The sequence below is a fragment of the Rhinopithecus bieti genome, unplaced genomic scaffold (genome assembly GCF_001698545.2).
Source record: "Rhinopithecus bieti isolate Rb0 unplaced genomic scaffold, ASM169854v2 scaffold_68244, whole genome shotgun sequence".
Classification (NCBI taxonomy): Eukaryota; Metazoa; Chordata; class Mammalia; order Primates; family Cercopithecidae; genus Rhinopithecus; species Rhinopithecus bieti.
The window spans coordinates 1,070,021-1,087,071 of NW_016825829.1; the positions used below are offsets into that span (position 1 = coordinate 1,070,021).

Consider the following 17,051-nt stretch of genomic DNA (forward strand, 5'->3'; position numbering starts at 1 on the left):
CATCCAACTAAGTCAAACTAAGTCAAATAACACAAACTAATCTTGTAAGACCTGGTAAGTGACAATTCAAGTCTGTTTACAGTAACGAACATTTTCATACCAGATGCAAATGAAATATTTTGATAATTGTATCTTATGTTTCCACATAATAATGGCCACCACATAACATATTTTAAATGAATCAGTGAATAGTCTTCAGTTGACAAAAGTTGTAGAAATAACATTTAGTTATAAATTTCTAAATTTCTATACGACTTCTACCGCATATGGCTTGACCTTCATAATTGCTTTTCTATCCATATTTGCTTTTCTAATCTTTCTATATGATTAAAGTTTAACAAGTATCAAAAGAACAGATAATAGACACAAATGATGCTCCTAAAATATGTTTTTCTTCTTTTACCCATATATAGATCTCTAATTTCCTGAGAAAAGGCCAAAAGCCAGGGAAAATAATCAATTTTAACCAAAGGGGCCCCAGTCTTTAGTAATAATCAATTTTACTATTTTACTTGAGTATTTTAGGAACTAATTCTTGAATAGCTTCCACCAGCAAAATATATAACAGAATATTATTTTTTCTCGGAACTAGGTAACAGACCTCTATTCAGGCAATAGCAAGGAGTGAAAAACTTCCTAACTTTACACATACACCCAGAGAAAATCAGGCTACAAACCAGGCGGACCATAAAGATAGCCTAGTTCTGACCATACACCTGAAAAATGCTATTAAAAAGCATTCTATTATTAAGACATCATTAAATGCTCAAACTGAGTAATATTCAATCTAACAAAATTTAAGCATGAATTTGGATGGCTGTGTCAAGTAATTACAATAGATGTGACAAACTTATTACACTCTATTCTAAACCTGTGTCTGTTAATCTTTCACCTGTGCCTCTCCCTAGCAAACAGACAACAAAGCTCACTTATGGGCTACATGTACCCCACTTTACAGTGACCCCTGGAGGGGAGAAAACACACACGTGTTTGGAAAAAATGTGGTCTGGAAAAAATCATTCCATGTCATGTCCTCCTCCCTTTCTGTTCCAGCTTAAAATCATTGTTTTAAATAATAAATTAAGAGTTTGAAATAAATTTTATTTTTGATTGATCAGAGCTACCTTTGGACAAGAATAACTGGTACAAAGAAAAAAAAAGAAAACAATCAGAATTACAGTGAGTCATTCTGATAAACGTAAGCTCAAAATAACTAGAGAGGCAAAACCATCTAAGGTCCAAAGAATGAAACCAGCCTAAAAATTTCGCTGTAAAGGCTATGATACTAAGTAAACACATGAGGTTCTCTTAGAAGAAATGCATAAAAATCAACTTATTTCTAGATCCTCACTCCACTTCCTGAATGGGCTCTTCACACTGGGTTTCTGGCAGCTTCTCCTGTCTATACCCTCCCCTCCCCAGTGCTCCATAACCTGCAGGGCATTATAATTTTGTGGCATCACACTTAGGGCTCCTCCTTTATTTAGGCTTGTGTATTTCTAAATGCTAAAGAAGCATAGTCATTTTAGACCCCATAGAGTCCAGCCAGTGTTAGAGGACTCATGTTATATTCACATTATTTTATCTATCACGTTAAGAAAAAGAGCAAGCCCTGGAAGATCACAAGCAGATAACTGGTCTTCTGTGGAAGTATTCCCTAGGGTTAACCTGTTAGACGTGTCACCTGAAAAATCCTTCTGTTTTATTTAATTCTGAATAAAAGGACTATGATCTTCACAGTTGTTTTTAATGATTGCTACAACTGTAAAGGTTCAAAATTACAGGGCTTAAGAGATTATGGTGAAAGGAAACACTTGCAGACCTTCCTACTGAGAGCAGATGCTATCCTACGCAAGTTGCTAATTCACAGATTTCTGTTTGTTTGACTACGTACTCCTGCAGGATCTCAGTGAAGAGTGAGCTTTCAGACCCTTTTTGCCCTGACTTACCTTACTGTGTGTGAAGGGGGGCGCTGCATACAAGGTGGGGTGGATGAGAGGGCGTGGCAGGTGTGGAACAGTGTGCAAAGGCACGTGTCCATGGATGTGAGGGTAAAGGTGCAGTGCAGGGTGTGTGGGCTTCTCTGGGCTCATGAACTGATGGCCAGGAGGAAGGGCTCCAGCTGTCATTGCAGACGGTGTCAGTCCAGAAGCTTCTTGTTTACAAACATGACATTCACAAGTGTTTGAAGCTTGTTCAGCCTAAGAGGAAAGAAAAAAAAAAAAACCTATTTAGTGAAACAATAAATGGTATGAATTAAAGTCAGTCACATTCTGCCAAGTAGTTACAAAGCAAATGCAAAGGTAAGTGGGCTTTTCCTGACACCCTGAGTTGACCAGGGCCTTCCATGCAAGGAAAAGGAGGGACCCCAAGAGACTGGGACTGAAGAAGCTGCACAGAGAAGAAAGGTGTACCTCATTCCACAGACAGACTCAGGTAGAGCCACTGGTTCTGCATCCTACGCCTAATGCAGAAAATTTCACTTCCCACATGTGAGCAGGAGCAAGGGAACTGGTGAAGACGACAGAGAAGGGATGGCCGTGCTCCACTGGGCTCACACTGCTTCTAAATGGTTACACACAAATTCTCCAAAACAAAGCAGAGATGTGACTTCCGGTTATGGATATGGTGGAGTGAAGAGGTCAGTGGCTCCTTTCCCTCAGGGCAAATGTAAAACTGAACACAATTGTCAAAGGCAACCATTCTGAGGCTCTGGAAATCAGCCCAAGGAAAATACTGAGACACATTTATTCATGTAAATCAGCTAGAACTTCAGGGAAGAACAGCAAGTTGCCAGACTTTCTTGTCTGGGACCCTTTCCATTTCCTGCACCTGTACTCAGTCTGCAGCGGGCACAGGAGTTCTGTGACTGCAGGGATGCCAGTGCAAACCAACCCTGCTGCCAAAAACAGCAGCCTGGTCAGGCAGAGGGTGAAGCAGTAAAAGCAGTGAACTCAGAAGGGAATAAATAGGGAAGCCTGCAGCTCTGTTCCCATGAGACTGAGGTCCCAGTTTGGGTGAGTGGCAGAGGAGACGGAAATCTAATAGGGAGAACCCTGGAAATGAGAGCGCCACAGAAGGGCTTCTTAAACTGTCCACAACTCGCTGGCTGACCAGGAAAGCATGCACTGAGGACACCTCAGGGGCTGGAGGGAGGTGCCAACAGGGGCTTGAGAACTGGCTGAACGCTGAGCGCATTCACCCCACAGCCGACAGTGCCTCAACCAATAGGGGAGCCCCTGTGGATTCAAAGTGCATGGGCAACCTTCGCCCAAATCATCAGCTGGCCAATCAGCCAGGCGGACAAAGGGCAGACCTCTCGAAGCCAAGCTAAAAAGCAGAAGAGAAGACGTGAGCTGAGATATCCATAGCCACATAATGTGGGAGATACAGATCCTGCAACTGAAGTGCAGGAAATAATAAAAACAAAGAAACAAACAAAAGACCCTCAAAGGAAAAATGATAATGCAAAGTTATTACATTGTTTAAAATGTCCAGTTTTCCACAAAAAAATTATGAGACAAGCAAAGATAAAAGTATGACCTAGGCCGGGCGCAGTGGCTCACACCTGTAATCCCAACACTCTGGGAGGCAGAAATGGGCAGATCACTTGAGCCCAAGCGTTCGAGACCAGTCTGGGCAACATGGCAAAATCCTATCTCTACAAAAAGTACAAAAACTATCCAGGCATGGTGGTGTGTGCCTGTAGTCCCAGCTACTTGGGGCGCTGAGGTGGGAGGACTGTTTGAGCCCAGGAGGTCGAGGCTTAAGGCTCCAGTGAGCTGTAATCATGCCACTGGACTTCAGCCTGGGTGACGGAGCAAGACCTTGTCTGGAAAAAAAAGTTATGTGACCAACAAGCAGGAAATAAATAGTCAAACGGTTAACAGGAGTGGGTTGATATTAAATTAGCACACAAAGATGTCAAAGTAGCTGTTATAACATGTTCAGAGAATTAAAGGAAAATATGAAAATAAAGATTCAACATATAGGGAATTACCATAAAAAAAGAGAAACAAAAAAACAGTAAACTATAAATTCTATAGGTGAAGAGTACAACAGCTAAACCAAAATTTCACTAAAGGGGCTCAAAAGCAAACTTAAAATGGCAGAAAAATCATCTGTGAACTTGAAGAAGAGCAATGGCACTGATCTAAGAACAGAGAGAAGAGACGAGGGGAAAGTACGCAGATGCTCAGAGGCCCGTGGAGAGCAGCGAAGCACTCCAGCACGTGCAGAACCCAGCCCCGAAGGAAATAATAACACCCGGACATTCCACTCCCCAAATGTGATGAGAAACATCGATCTACAAATCCAAGCTCAGTGAACCTTAAGATGGATAAAAACAAAGAGATACTGAGAGCTGCAGAACTCTGGCACACAATGACCACCTAAGGCTTCCTGCAGCCCAAGGCCAAGTCCCTAGGATGACCCCAGACCCTACTAAAACACCTTCTTGAGAAAGCCAGGCTGCCAGGAGAATTGACTGTTCTAACAGTCTGACACCTGATGACTGTAACAAAAGTAACACTCTGGTGTAGAATTTGATAGTGGGGAAGGCTGTGTGTAGGGACACTGGGCATAGAATATCTCTGTACCTTTCACTCAACTTTGTTGTGAATCTAAAGCTACTCCTAAAAACAACCACTCTATTATCTATTTATCTATTTATGTATTTATGTATTTATTTATTTATTTTTGAGACAGAGTCTCACTTCTCGCCCAGGCTGGAGTACAATGGCGCGATCTTGTCTCGCTGCAACCTCTGCCTCCCGGGTTCAAGTAATTCTCCTGCCTCAGCCTCCCAAGTGGCTGGGATTACAGGCACATGATACCACGCCTGGCTAATTTTTGTATTTTTAGAAGAGATGGGATTTCACCATGTTGGCCAGGCTGGTCTCGAACTCCTGACCTCAGGTGATCCACTCGCCTCAGCCTCCCAAAGTGCTGGGCGTAAGCCACCCCCGTACCCAGTCTATTTTTTAAAATGAAGGCCAAATAAAGATATTTACACAAAAAGACAGAGGATTAACTGCAAGCAAACTAGTCCTGTAAGACATACTAAAGGAAGGTAAAAACAAAGTGGTAACTTAAATTCGGCAAAATTTAAAAAGAAGAATGCCAGAAATGACTAGCCAGCTAGCAAATAGAAAACACTGTATAAATACAGGCCAGGTGTGGTAGCTCACGCCTGTAATCCCAGCACTTTGGTAGGCCAAGGCGGGTAGGTCACCTGAAGCCAGGAGTTTGAGATCAGCCTGGTCAACATGGCGACACGTCATCTTTACCAAAAATACAAAAATCAGCCAGGTGCCATGGTGCTTGCCTGTGATCCCAGCTACTCGGGTGGCTGAGGCAGGAGAACTGCTTAAACCTGGGAGGCGAAGGTTGAAGTGAGCCAAGATCGTGCCACTGTACTCTAGCCTGGGCAACAGAGTGTGACTCTGTCTCAAAACAAAACAAAAACAACAACAAAAAAAAAAAAAAAAAAGGAAGGAAGGAAGGAAAAGGAAGGCAGGCAGGCAGGCAGGCCAGCTGGCACTGTATAAATATTATTTTTCTCTTTTATTTGCTCTAGAAATTATAAAACTGTATAAAGCAGTAATTAAAACATATTATTGATTTATAACATATACAAATGTAATAATATATAGGACAATAATAGTACAAAGGAGGAAGAAGAAAATGGAGTTACCGTGGAGACATTTTGTATATTTTACTGGAATTAAGTCAGTAGTAACCTGGAGTAGACTGTGATAAATTACGATGCATATTGTGGCCAGGCATGGTGGCTCACACCTGTAATCCCAGCACTTTGGGAGGCTGAGGTAGGCGGATCATTTGAGACCAGTTTGAGATCAGCCTGGCCAACGTGGCAAAACACTATCTCTACTAAAAATACAAAAATTAGCAGGGTGTGGTGATCCACATCTGTAATCCCAGCTACTTGGGAGGCTGAGGCAGGAGAATCACTTGAACCCGGGAAGCAGAGGTTGCAGTGAGCCAAGACTGCACCACTGCACTCCAGCCTGGGTGACAGAGCGAGACTCTGTATCAAAAAACAACAACAAAAAAGATGCATATTGTGGCTGGGTACAGTGGTTAAGTGTAATCTCAGCACTTTGGGAGTTCCTGACGGGAGAATCACTGGAGGTCAGGAGTTTGAGACAAAGCTTGGGCAACACAGGGAGACCCTGTCTCTACTAAAATTTTAAAAATTAGCCGGTCATGGTGACACATGCCTATAGTCCCAGCTTACTATGGAGGCTGAGGCAGGAAGACTGCTTGAGCCCAGCAGTTTGAGGCTGCAGTGAGCTATGACGATGCCACCACATTATAGCCTGTGTAACAGAGCAAGACGCTGTCTCTAAGAAAAAAAGAGACACATGTTGTATTTTAATTTTTGTTCATTTTTTTACACCAACATTCACAAGAGATGCATACTGTAACCCTACAGCAGCTGCTAAGAAAATTTAAAAAAGAATCAACAAAAGAATTAAAATGGTGCACTAAAAATTTTGTTTAATATTTTAAAAGGCAGATAATGACATACACAGGATAAAAATGCAAGGCCCAACTAAAAGATGTTAGATAAATTCTAGATCCAAAGACACAAAGAAACTGAAAGTAAAAGGATGGAAAAATACAACATGTACACAGTAACCCAAGAAGGTGGAGTGGCTATATTAACAAATAAAACGGGGCCGGGCGAGGTGGCTCAAGCCTGTAATCCCAGCACTTTGGGAGGCCGAGACGGGCAGATCATGAGGTCAGGAGATCGAGACCATCCTGGCTAACACGGTGAAACCCCGTCTCTACTAAAAAAAAATACAAAAAACGAGCCGGGCGAGGTAGCGGGCGCCTGTAGTCCCAGCTACTCGGGAGGCTGAGGCAGGAGAATGGCGTAAACCCGGGAGGCGGAGCTTGCAGTGAGCTGAGATCCGGCCACTGCACTCCAGCCTGGGTGACAGAGTGAGACTCCGTCTCAAAAAAAAAAAAACAAAACACAACAAATAAAACGGACTTTAAGCAACACTAGTAGACAAACATTTTATAATGATAAAAGGGGCAATACATCAGGGGAGCTATCATAATAATTCAATAACATCACCCCCAAATGCATGAACCAAAACCAGGAAGAACTGAAAGGAGAAGGAAATAATCCAACAGTTCAACTTGAAGGCTTTAATATGCCTCTCTCAGTAACTGATAAAACCACCAGACAGATAATCAGTAAGAATATATACTATGAACTGAGTATCTGTGCCCCTCCAAAATTCATATGTTGACAGCCTAACCTCCAAAGTGATGGTATTAGGTGATAAGGACTTTGGAAGGCTCTACTCTCAGGAATGGGATTACTGTCCTTATATGGCAGCCTGAATAGACCAAGACAATATAGAAGACTTGAACAATGCCATCAACCAACTTGATCAAACTTTCATTTACTGAACACTCCACACAACAAGAGCAAAATATAAATTATTTTCAAGTACACATAGAACACGGCCTAGGTAAACCGTATGTTAGGCATATACAAGTCTCAATAAATTTGGAAGCTCTAAAATCAATAATCTAAGCTTTTGTTTCAACAAACTAGAAAAGGAAGAGTAAGCCGAACCCAAAGAACATAGAAAGAAATAATGAATTTCAGAATGGAAACCAATGACACAGAAAAGAAAACAGAGAAATTGACAAATCTTTAGCCCAACTGACTGAAGCCATTAAAAGGAAGATAAAATTACCAAAATCAAGAATTAACATCACTGCAGGCACTGCAGAATTAAAAAGGATTACAACAGAATAGAATAACTTTATGCCAACAAATTAGACAACTTAAATGAGTACATTCCTACCAAGACAAAAATTACTGAAATTCACTCAATAAGAAATAGAGAATTGGAAATGACCTATTCCAAGTACATGAAACTTGAATTAGTAATTACAGATCTTCCCACAAAAAGAGACCAGGCCTATAGGATTTTGCTGGTGAATTCTATCAAATATTTAAGAACTCTCAATCTTAAACTCCTTCAGAAAACAGGTGAAAAAAACATTCCTAACTCATCCTATGAAGCCAGTATTACTCTGATACCAAAGTCAGACAAAGACATCACAGAGATAGGAAACTACAGACCAATATATTTTACTAGTATTATCACAGATGCAAAAATCCTAACAAAATATTAGTAAACCAACTCAGGAACATATGAAAAGGATTATATACAACCGCCAGGTGGGATTTATCCCAAGGACCACAGGTTGATTTAATATCCTTAAATCAACTGATGTGACACACCATGGTAACAAAATAAAAAACAAAAACCACAAGATACGAATATATGCAGAAAAGACATTTGAAAAACCAAACAATTCAATATTCAATACAATTCAATACAATTCAATATTCAAATCATGAAAAAAACTCAAGAAATTAGGAGTAGAATAGAATTTCCTCAACCCAATAAAGGGCATCTATGAAAAACCTGCACCTGATATCACATTTAAAGAGTGGTCAAAGATTAAATGCTTTTCCCTAAGACTGGGAACAAGGCAAAGATGTCTGCTTGCAACATTTCTATTCTGTACTAAGTTTTCAGCTAGCTCAAAAAGGTAAGAGTAAGAAATTAAAAGCACTCAGGAGGCTGAGTCAGGAGAATGGCATGAACCCGGGAGGCAGAGCTTGCAGTGAGCTCAGATAGCCCCACTGCAGTCCAGCCTGGGCAACAGAGCGACACTCCGTCTCAAAAAAAAAAAAAGAAAAAGAAAAGAAAAGAGAAAGTAAAAGCATCCAGGCTGGGTGTGGTGCCTCACACCGATAATCCTAAAGCTTTGGGAGGCTGAGATGGGAGGATCGCTTGAGGACAGAAGTTCAAGACCAGCCTGGGCAACATAGTGAGACCCTATCTCTACAAAATGTTTTTTTTTTTTTAAGCTGGACATGGTGGCGCATGCCTGTAGTTGTAATACACCCGTAGTCCTAGCTACTCGGGAGGCTGAGGGAGCAAGACTGCTCGAGCTCAGCTGTTTGAGGTTGCAGTGAGCCATGATAGCAGCAGTGCACTCCAGCCTGGGTGACCGGGTGAGATTCTGTTTCTTAAAAAGAAGAAAGAAGCCGGGCGCGGTGGCTCAAGCCTGTAATCCCAGCACTTTGGGAGGCCAAGGCGGGCGGATCACGAGGTCAGGAGATCGAGACCATCCTGGCTAACACGGTGAAACCCCGTCTCCACTAAAAAATACGAAAACTAGCCGGGTGAGGTGGCGGGCGTCTGTAGTCCCAGCTACTCGGGAGGCTGAGGCAGGAGAATGGCGTAAACCCAGGAGGCGGAGCTTGCAGTGAGCTGAGATCAGGCCACTGCACTCCAGCCCGGGAAACAAAGGGAGACTCCGTCTCAAAAAAAAAAAAAAAAAAAAGAAGAAGAAAGAAAAGGGAAATGGAAGGGGAAGGGAAGAGAAATTAAAAGCATTGCATCCAGATTGGAAAGGAAGAACTAAAACTTTATTTGCAGACAACATGATCTTGTATATAGAAAATCCAAAGTAATCTATCAAAACAACAACAACAACAAAAAACCAATCTTACTAGAATAAACAAGTTTAGTAAAGCTGCAGAACACAAGACCAATATAAAAAAACCAATTGTATTTCTACGTATTACCAATGGTCAGCTGGAAATCAAAATTAGAAAATACCTTTTACTGTGAATGAAAACACATAATACTTACACATTCCAGACACAAAGACTGGAATTTTTTTAGAACTGCTGAGAAAAATTAAAGATGACTTAAATAAATGGAAAGAAAAAGCATATTCATAGATTAAAAGATTCAATTTTGTTAGGATTGCATTCTCCCTAAACTGATCTATATCATCCCACAAATAAAAGACCACAACCACATCCAGAGGATTTCACTAGAGAATTCTAAATATATATATTTAAGAATTCAATGCAATCCCTATCAAGATCCAAGGAGGCTTTTTGTAGAAGTTGACAAGTAGATCCTAAAATTTATATGGGAATGCAAAGAACTTTCAGCAGCATAAACGATTTTGAAAAAGGTATACCAGCCAGGTGCAGTGGCTCACGCCTGTAATCCTAGCACTCTGGGAGGCGAAGGTGGGCGGATCACGAAGTCAGGAGTTCGAGACCAGCCTGGCCAATAGAGTGAAACCCCGTCCCTACTAAAAACACAAAAAATTAGCCGGGCGTGGTAGGGCACACCTGTAGTCCCAGGTACTCGGGAGGCTGGGGCAGAAGAACTGCTTGAACCTGGGAGGCAGAGGTTTCAGTGAGCCAAGATCGCGCCACTGCACTCCAGCCTGGGTGACAGAGGGAGACTCCGTCTCAAAGAAAAAAAAGAGAGAGAGAGAAAGGTGTACTGAGCTGGAGGGCAGACCCTATCCCATTTTCCTAAACTTACCATAAAGCAGTTGTCAAATGCACTATGGGTGTAAGGACCGACACAGAGATAAAATGAATAGAATGGAATGTCCAAATATAAACTCTTACATTTATAGTCCATTCATTTTCAATAAATTTTCAATAAATGGCCAAGGCAATTCAATAGGGTACTTCTGACAAACAGTACAGAGACAACTGGATATCTACCTATGCCGAAAAGGTGAATTATACCCTCACCTCACAATAAGCAAATGTTGAGTCAAATGGACCATAGAATCTAAGAACTAAAATTATAAATCTTCTAAAAGAAAACAGTGTTGTGTTAGGCAAAGTGTTCTTGGATAAGACATCAAAAACATTACACATAGAAGAAAAAACTGGTAAGGAGATGTGTTCAGACTTCCCAGATAGACCTTTCAACATCACCTTTACCATCTGAGTGTTACATTTATATTACCTAATAAATCAGTCAAGCACTTTGACCTTCATTTGTTCTTTCATTTAAAAACTGCTTATTATTATTGTATTATTATTATTATTTTTTAAACAGAGTCTTGCTTTGTCGCCCAGGCTGAAGTACAGGGGCACACAATCCTGGCTCACTGCAACCTCTGCCTCCCGGGTTCAAGCAATTCTCATGCCTCAGCCTCCCAAGTAGCTGGGATTACAGGTGCCCACCACCACGCCCAGCTAATTTTTGTATTTTTAGTAGAGACGGGGTTTTGCCACGTTGGTCAGGCTGATCTTGGATTCCTGGCCTCAAGTGATCCACCCACCTTGGCCTCCCAAAGTGCTGGGATTACAGGCGTGAGCACTGTGTCTGGCCAAAAACTGGTTAAGCATCTATTTATGAAATTCTGAGAAAAAAGGCTAATAAGGTACCCTCGCCTTTGGCTAACAGAAACACAGATAATGAATAGGAAAAACAAATCTTTCCTGAAATTTTAATATTCCACTATTTTTTTTAACTCCTCTCTTTGCTTCTATACAGACAAAAAAGGCCTCCATAGAGCTGCTATGGGGTGTTGCGAAATCCAGATTGATATTCGAGCAAGAAAAACAAGATTCAAATGGAGATTGTAAGTATGCCTTGATTCTCTTCAGTTCTAACCTTCAGAAATTATGGGAAACAGAATGATTTTGTATTCAGTAATGTTCATGTTTAGAAAAAATATACACAGAAAAAGAGATACTTGGCAAAACAGAAAGCAAAGTCCTACCTGCTGTGTTGGGTAGGATGGGGGTGGACTGTCTGCTTTGCTCTCCTCTGTCCCGGGACTCCTGCTTCTCAGCACTCCATCTTCCTTCAGGACCCCTGGGGGCTCCCCACTACTCTCGCCGTCTGCTTCTTCATCATCAGCTTCTGAGGAACTACTACTGGTACTGCTTATCTGAGGAGACTTTAAAGACAATCGTTTATAATTTGCACTTTTCAAAACATAGTAATATAAAAAATTAAAATGTCAGACCATCATTTTATGTCATTTATTGCTGCTACGAAGAAGCCATGTCCATACCTCATCCTTCAGGGCCATGTTTTCCCCACCACCATTCAATTCGCTGTGGATTCCATTCATGTTGGCCACCACCTCAGTATCATCATAATTACTCAGTGGATAAATATCAGCAAATTTGGCTGACAATGGTGCAACATCTTCATCATCACTACAACTGATACAAGCAGAGATGGGCACTGTGAGGTCATCCAATTGTGAAGGACGGTGAGTAAACCAGTCACTAAGCACAGATATTCCCTGGACAGATCACTGCTTTCATTTACAAAGAGTATCAGTTAAGTATCATTCATGCTACTAACATGTCTTAGTAACCTGAACAAGACAAAAATGCTTGGAAGATTAACATTTGCTAATGTTAATTAACATTAACATAACATAATGTAACATCTGAAAGAACAAAAAAACCTCCAAAAGTAGAAATATCAAGGAAACTACAAAAATTTAACCAGACTGATTGACATAACGTTTCCATTTGACCTGAAGAGTGCTGGTATAAAACTAGTCTCTCTGCTACTCCCAAGCCAACACAATTTAGGGGTACAGATGGCAACCTTAGGTGTTTAATGTTTGCTTTTTTAACCTTAGCTGTTTAGTGTTTGCTTTTTCAACTTAGGGCTGAAATTTTCAGAAATAGTTGAACAAAACTTTAAAGGCACTTATGTAACAGAAGACTATTTTTTTTTTTGCTTTAAGGTCAGTCATGGCCTGGTCACTAATGATCACAATTAAACATCAGCTTTAGCAAGACATCTAAGCAACAGGCAAATGAAAAATTTACTGAAATTAATTTTAAACAGATTTCAAGGCTTTAGCCTACAGAGACTACTTAAGATGTATAATCTTCTGGTGCATTAAAAGAACTGGCACATTCAAACTCAGTGCAAACAGATGCTCCAAGGTCCACAAAAACATGCACTGAGTCCATCTTCAGCCTGGGCACACAGCAACCTCCAGAAGGCAAAACCCTAGGAACTCATTGTGATCTCACTTCCTACAATGAGTGAAGAGTGTCCAGGACTACCAAATTCAGGTGTCTTTTCAACACATTACAAGTAACGTGCTAGAGTCTGGAGCTCACCAGAGGGAAGTACAAACAGCACCTACAAGGTGCAGAGTCCTAGGGCTTCCTGCAGGCCCACTGCACCTGGGACACTGCCTTGGCCAACGCTCACACACACTCCTGAGGATGACCACCAGCACCATTTACAGACGAGAAAACTGAGGTTCTAGTGAAGTAACTCAGCCATTTGCTCCATGTGATGGCAGGAGGCTTCACTAGCCCTAGCTCCACAAATATCCAACCCATAAGGTCCAAAAAGTACTGTGGTACAGTGACTACAATCACATTGTTCTTTTTAACCAACTTAGAAAAGGCACCAAGAAAGAGACAATATAAATCAAAAGATAACAATGGCGATTTTCAAATCATAGTTTACATTTGGAAGACACTGATCACAAGCTGCTGAAGGCCCAGATGCCCTGAGAACCTAGCCTCCTGGTAACTGGTGATGGGCAGTTCCAGCCCAAGGAGAAAGGCTCTCACAGCCAATTTCTTCCACTACCACGTGTGGCACAAGAGACCATAACTGACATCAGCAGCTGTGACAAATGAACAGGGATGACATTTTCCATCTTCAATTTTCATTAGGCTATATATGTTTAATTTTTATGTTTCAGTAAGAAGTTGGATAGCAGCCAGCTGCAAAAATGTCTACACTCTTTCTTGTGCCCTGGAGAGAACACAGTGTCTCTAAGGCAATAAACAGCAGCCTGCAATCTTTGTACGAAGAGAGTCAGTGAGTTTAGACCAGTCCTTTAAGAATTATTTTGTCTGAGAACAAGCCCAAATTGAAAATGGAAAGACTGAAGGAAAACGCCAGTCACCATGAGAAATCCAGACGGAGGGAATGAACACAAGTCAGCTGGTCAGAGAAATCCCAGAAACGCTGCACGGCCAAGGTCAGGAACAACAATCTCTCCCACTGCACACCGCCACAGGGAACATGATGCCTGTGTGCTCCACGATACATGTAAACTAAACCCAAGATGACTTTAGCAACTACATACGTTCATGCACAACCCTTTTGGAAATCGGCACGTGAAGCCTCCCCAAATGACAGGGTCACAACCGCGAAGAAATCTGGGGCCGGCCAACTACAATGTGAATTCGTGACAGCTGCACAGTCACCCTGCTAATACAAAACGCACTTCTCATCATGCGGGAACATGAGAAACAGAAACCTTCAACTGCTTTTGCTAAAGTGATCACCTGAGTCTTGTAGCAAGACGTGAAACAAGCAAGAGTGCTGGGCTGACAGAGAGACAGGACGGATGGCGGATTGGTCACCCCCCAGGAGAATGAGGAGATGTGAAGCCAGAATTAGAGACACTTCTTCTCTGCATACTAACACGTTTTTTCTTTACTGGCCTTTATTAATTTACCATTTTTATTTTCAGATAAACAGTGTTAAAAGTTTGGGTTTACTGATTTCATGTTTTAAAAGTTGCTTTAAAAACCTCAGGGTCCCTGGTCACGAAAAGCACAATAACGATGTCCATACTTCTGTGGACATTATTGTATGTGTTTCTCATTACTAGACGACTTAAATTTCTGAAACTTTATTACAAAGTCACAACTTACAAAGTTGGCGCGGAGCCACTGTCTGTGAGAATGAGCCTGGGATGCTGCTGAATTGTGATGGGAGAGCTGGAGCCCGACCCTGAGCTTGCAGACGACACGCTGGGCGGGCTCCTCTCAGCAAGATAGTCAGGAGCAGGATCCACTTGAAGTGGGAGCTGGTGAATGTGGATGTTGTCAGTGACGGGGGGGTCCATGATACCACACGTGAGGATGTGTGAAAGGCTGCAGTCATCGCAAGCACATCTGATCAGGAATTAAGGACAGTTACCAAGCCAGCCAATGCAGAAGACTAGACCATGCTCCTAAGGGTAGGTTCTGGGCCTCCACTCAGCCCAGTGAAGGTCTCACAGGCCCGCCGCGCCAGCACCACAATCCAGGCTTACCTTCTCCTGTAGTTGCAGTTGGGGCAGTCAGGCATGCTCAGCCGGGACGACAACATGTGCCTCATGGTGTCCGTGAAGTTGTTCTCGCCAGTAACTGCTTTCTTATTGGTTAACTAGAGGAAATTTTAAAATGCTTTAATCTTGCAAGACCCTTCCCCAAGACATGGCTCGTTATTTTTCAGTAATTCTGCTAACATGTATCATGTTCACAGACACTGCTTCCTCAGCGGGACAGGACCAGGAACAGAGGGGCAGCAGACCTGGAGGTGGTAGCAAGCAGGGGGCTGAGCCACAAAGGGCTCAGGTACCGGGAAACCCTAATCGCTTTTGTCTTCAGCAAACATGCTGCAGTGCGCCCTTACAGCAGACACCTGCTGCAGACACCCGGCCTTTACCCTGTCTGCCATGTGCTTGGTACTTGCAAGGTACTGAGAACAGAGCTGTAGGAATGAAAACTGGCACGTGGAAGGCAAGGGATGGGCCTGGGAGCTATTGACGAAATGGCGCCTCAACTTCCAACAGACAAGGTGAGCATCTGCACTTCAAAGAAGAACTCTGGACCCACTCTGGCAATGTGACAGGTGGCAGCTGGAAGGGCCACACAAAAGGACAGGATGACTAGGCAAGGTGGATCACACCTGTAATCCCAGCACTCTGGGAGGCAGAGGCAGGCGGATCACCTGAGGTCAGGAGTTTGAGACCAGCCTGGCCAACATGGTGAAATCCCATCTCTACTAAAAATACAAAAATTAGCTAGGCGTGGTGGCTGGCACCTGTAATCCTAGCTACTCGTGAGGCTGAGGCACAAGAATCGTTTGAACCTGGGAGGCAGAGGTTGCAGTAAGCCAAGTTCACACCACTGTACTTCAGCCTGGGTGACAGAGTGAGACTTTGTCTCAAAACAACAACAACAAAAACACAGGACACATGCAGAATGGGGAAAGGGAAGAGGTGAGCATGCCAAAACACTGGTGCCATCTGTATACCTGTGGTGCCCAGAGGAGACCACAAGCATGTAAATGTGGAGACAGGCATGGGGTCAAGGCCAGGGAACCACCAATATTTGCAGAAAGGCCAATGAAGTTGGAGTTCGTAAAGGAGATGGAGACAAGTGGCAGAGAACAGGAAGAGAGTCGGTGTGGCACGTGGATGGGAGATCAGGGGAAGCCAAGTTTCCAGATGAAGCCAAGGGCCTCAAGACCAGATACAGGATGTTGCTAGCAAGTTCTGCCAAACAGCACCAGCAAAAGTGGAGCACAAACCTGCCTGGAGGAGGCACTGCCAGGAAGTTGAGGAAGGGAGAGTCCAGATCTGCCAGCTGCCATGTTGAAGGCACCACCGGTGCCTGGCACTGTCTGGAGGTTTGAGCACTCTGTCTGGGGATGCTGGGCCCCCATCCCAGCTCTGGGACATCAAGCAACATCCTTAACCTCACCCTATCACCCTCCTTCATATGTAAACTGCAGATGACACCACCTGCCGAATAGGGGACTATGGGGACTCAGGTAATATCCTTTGCAAAATACCCAAGGCTGCTGTGGGATAGAGAGGCCACTCAATACACATGGGTTTTTCTTGAGGCATATGTGGAAAATAAGGAAATAGGTGAACAAAATTAGTTTATCTTGAGATTAAAACACCATCTTGAACAGTTTTAATGCTGGCAGCACATGCCAATGTGGTCCTCCAATGCTGTTCTAACAGAGCACATCAACATGCAGAGAAGTCATTTGCTGTCAGGACAGATTTCTACTTCCTTTAATTGCCTCTCTTATTGACAAGCTTACCTGTTCTTCAATGAATCTTCTTTGTTTAAAAAGCTCCCAGTCTTCTGTTAACATGCGCTGCTTGGTTTTCATTGTCATCTAGTAAGAGGATGTAAAAAAAAGAAAAAAAAAGAAAAACCTTAATACCTGCGACAATTATACAAGACATTTTCACGAGGAGACTTTCTTAAAATGATATATATGAGAAACATCATCTGCAAACGATAAAGATACAATACTACAAACATGTTAACAGGTATTTCTTTGTTTTACTCAGTCATCACAAGTACTTTTCTCACATGAAAGAGATGAATAAACATTAAAAAGAGAAATTAAGATATT

General features: G+C 42.5%; 1 protein-coding gene across 4 annotated transcripts in view; it reads right to left on the reverse strand.

Moving 5' to 3' along the window:
* Positions 1–17,051, reverse strand: part of FAM193A (family with sequence similarity 193 member A) — a 144,454-nt gene that overhangs the window by 66,437 nt on the left and 60,966 nt on the right. For 3 of the 4 annotated variants that reach the window (XM_017863153.1, XM_017863156.1, XM_017863154.1), the window contains 6 exons: positions 16,731–16,808; positions 14,944–15,056; positions 14,561–14,803; positions 11,920–12,073; positions 11,623–11,802; positions 1,950–2,201 (listed from right to left, as the gene is read on the reverse strand). In XM_017863153.1, the coding sequence (XP_017718642.1) occupies positions 1,950–2,201; positions 11,623–11,802; positions 11,920–12,073; positions 14,561–14,803; positions 14,944–15,056; positions 16,731–16,808 (1,020 nt within the window). The remainder of the gene's footprint in view (positions 1–1,949; positions 2,202–11,622; positions 11,803–11,919; positions 12,074–14,560; positions 14,804–14,943; positions 15,057–16,730; positions 16,809–17,051) is intronic. The other variant, XM_017863155.1, reaches the window with a different exon arrangement.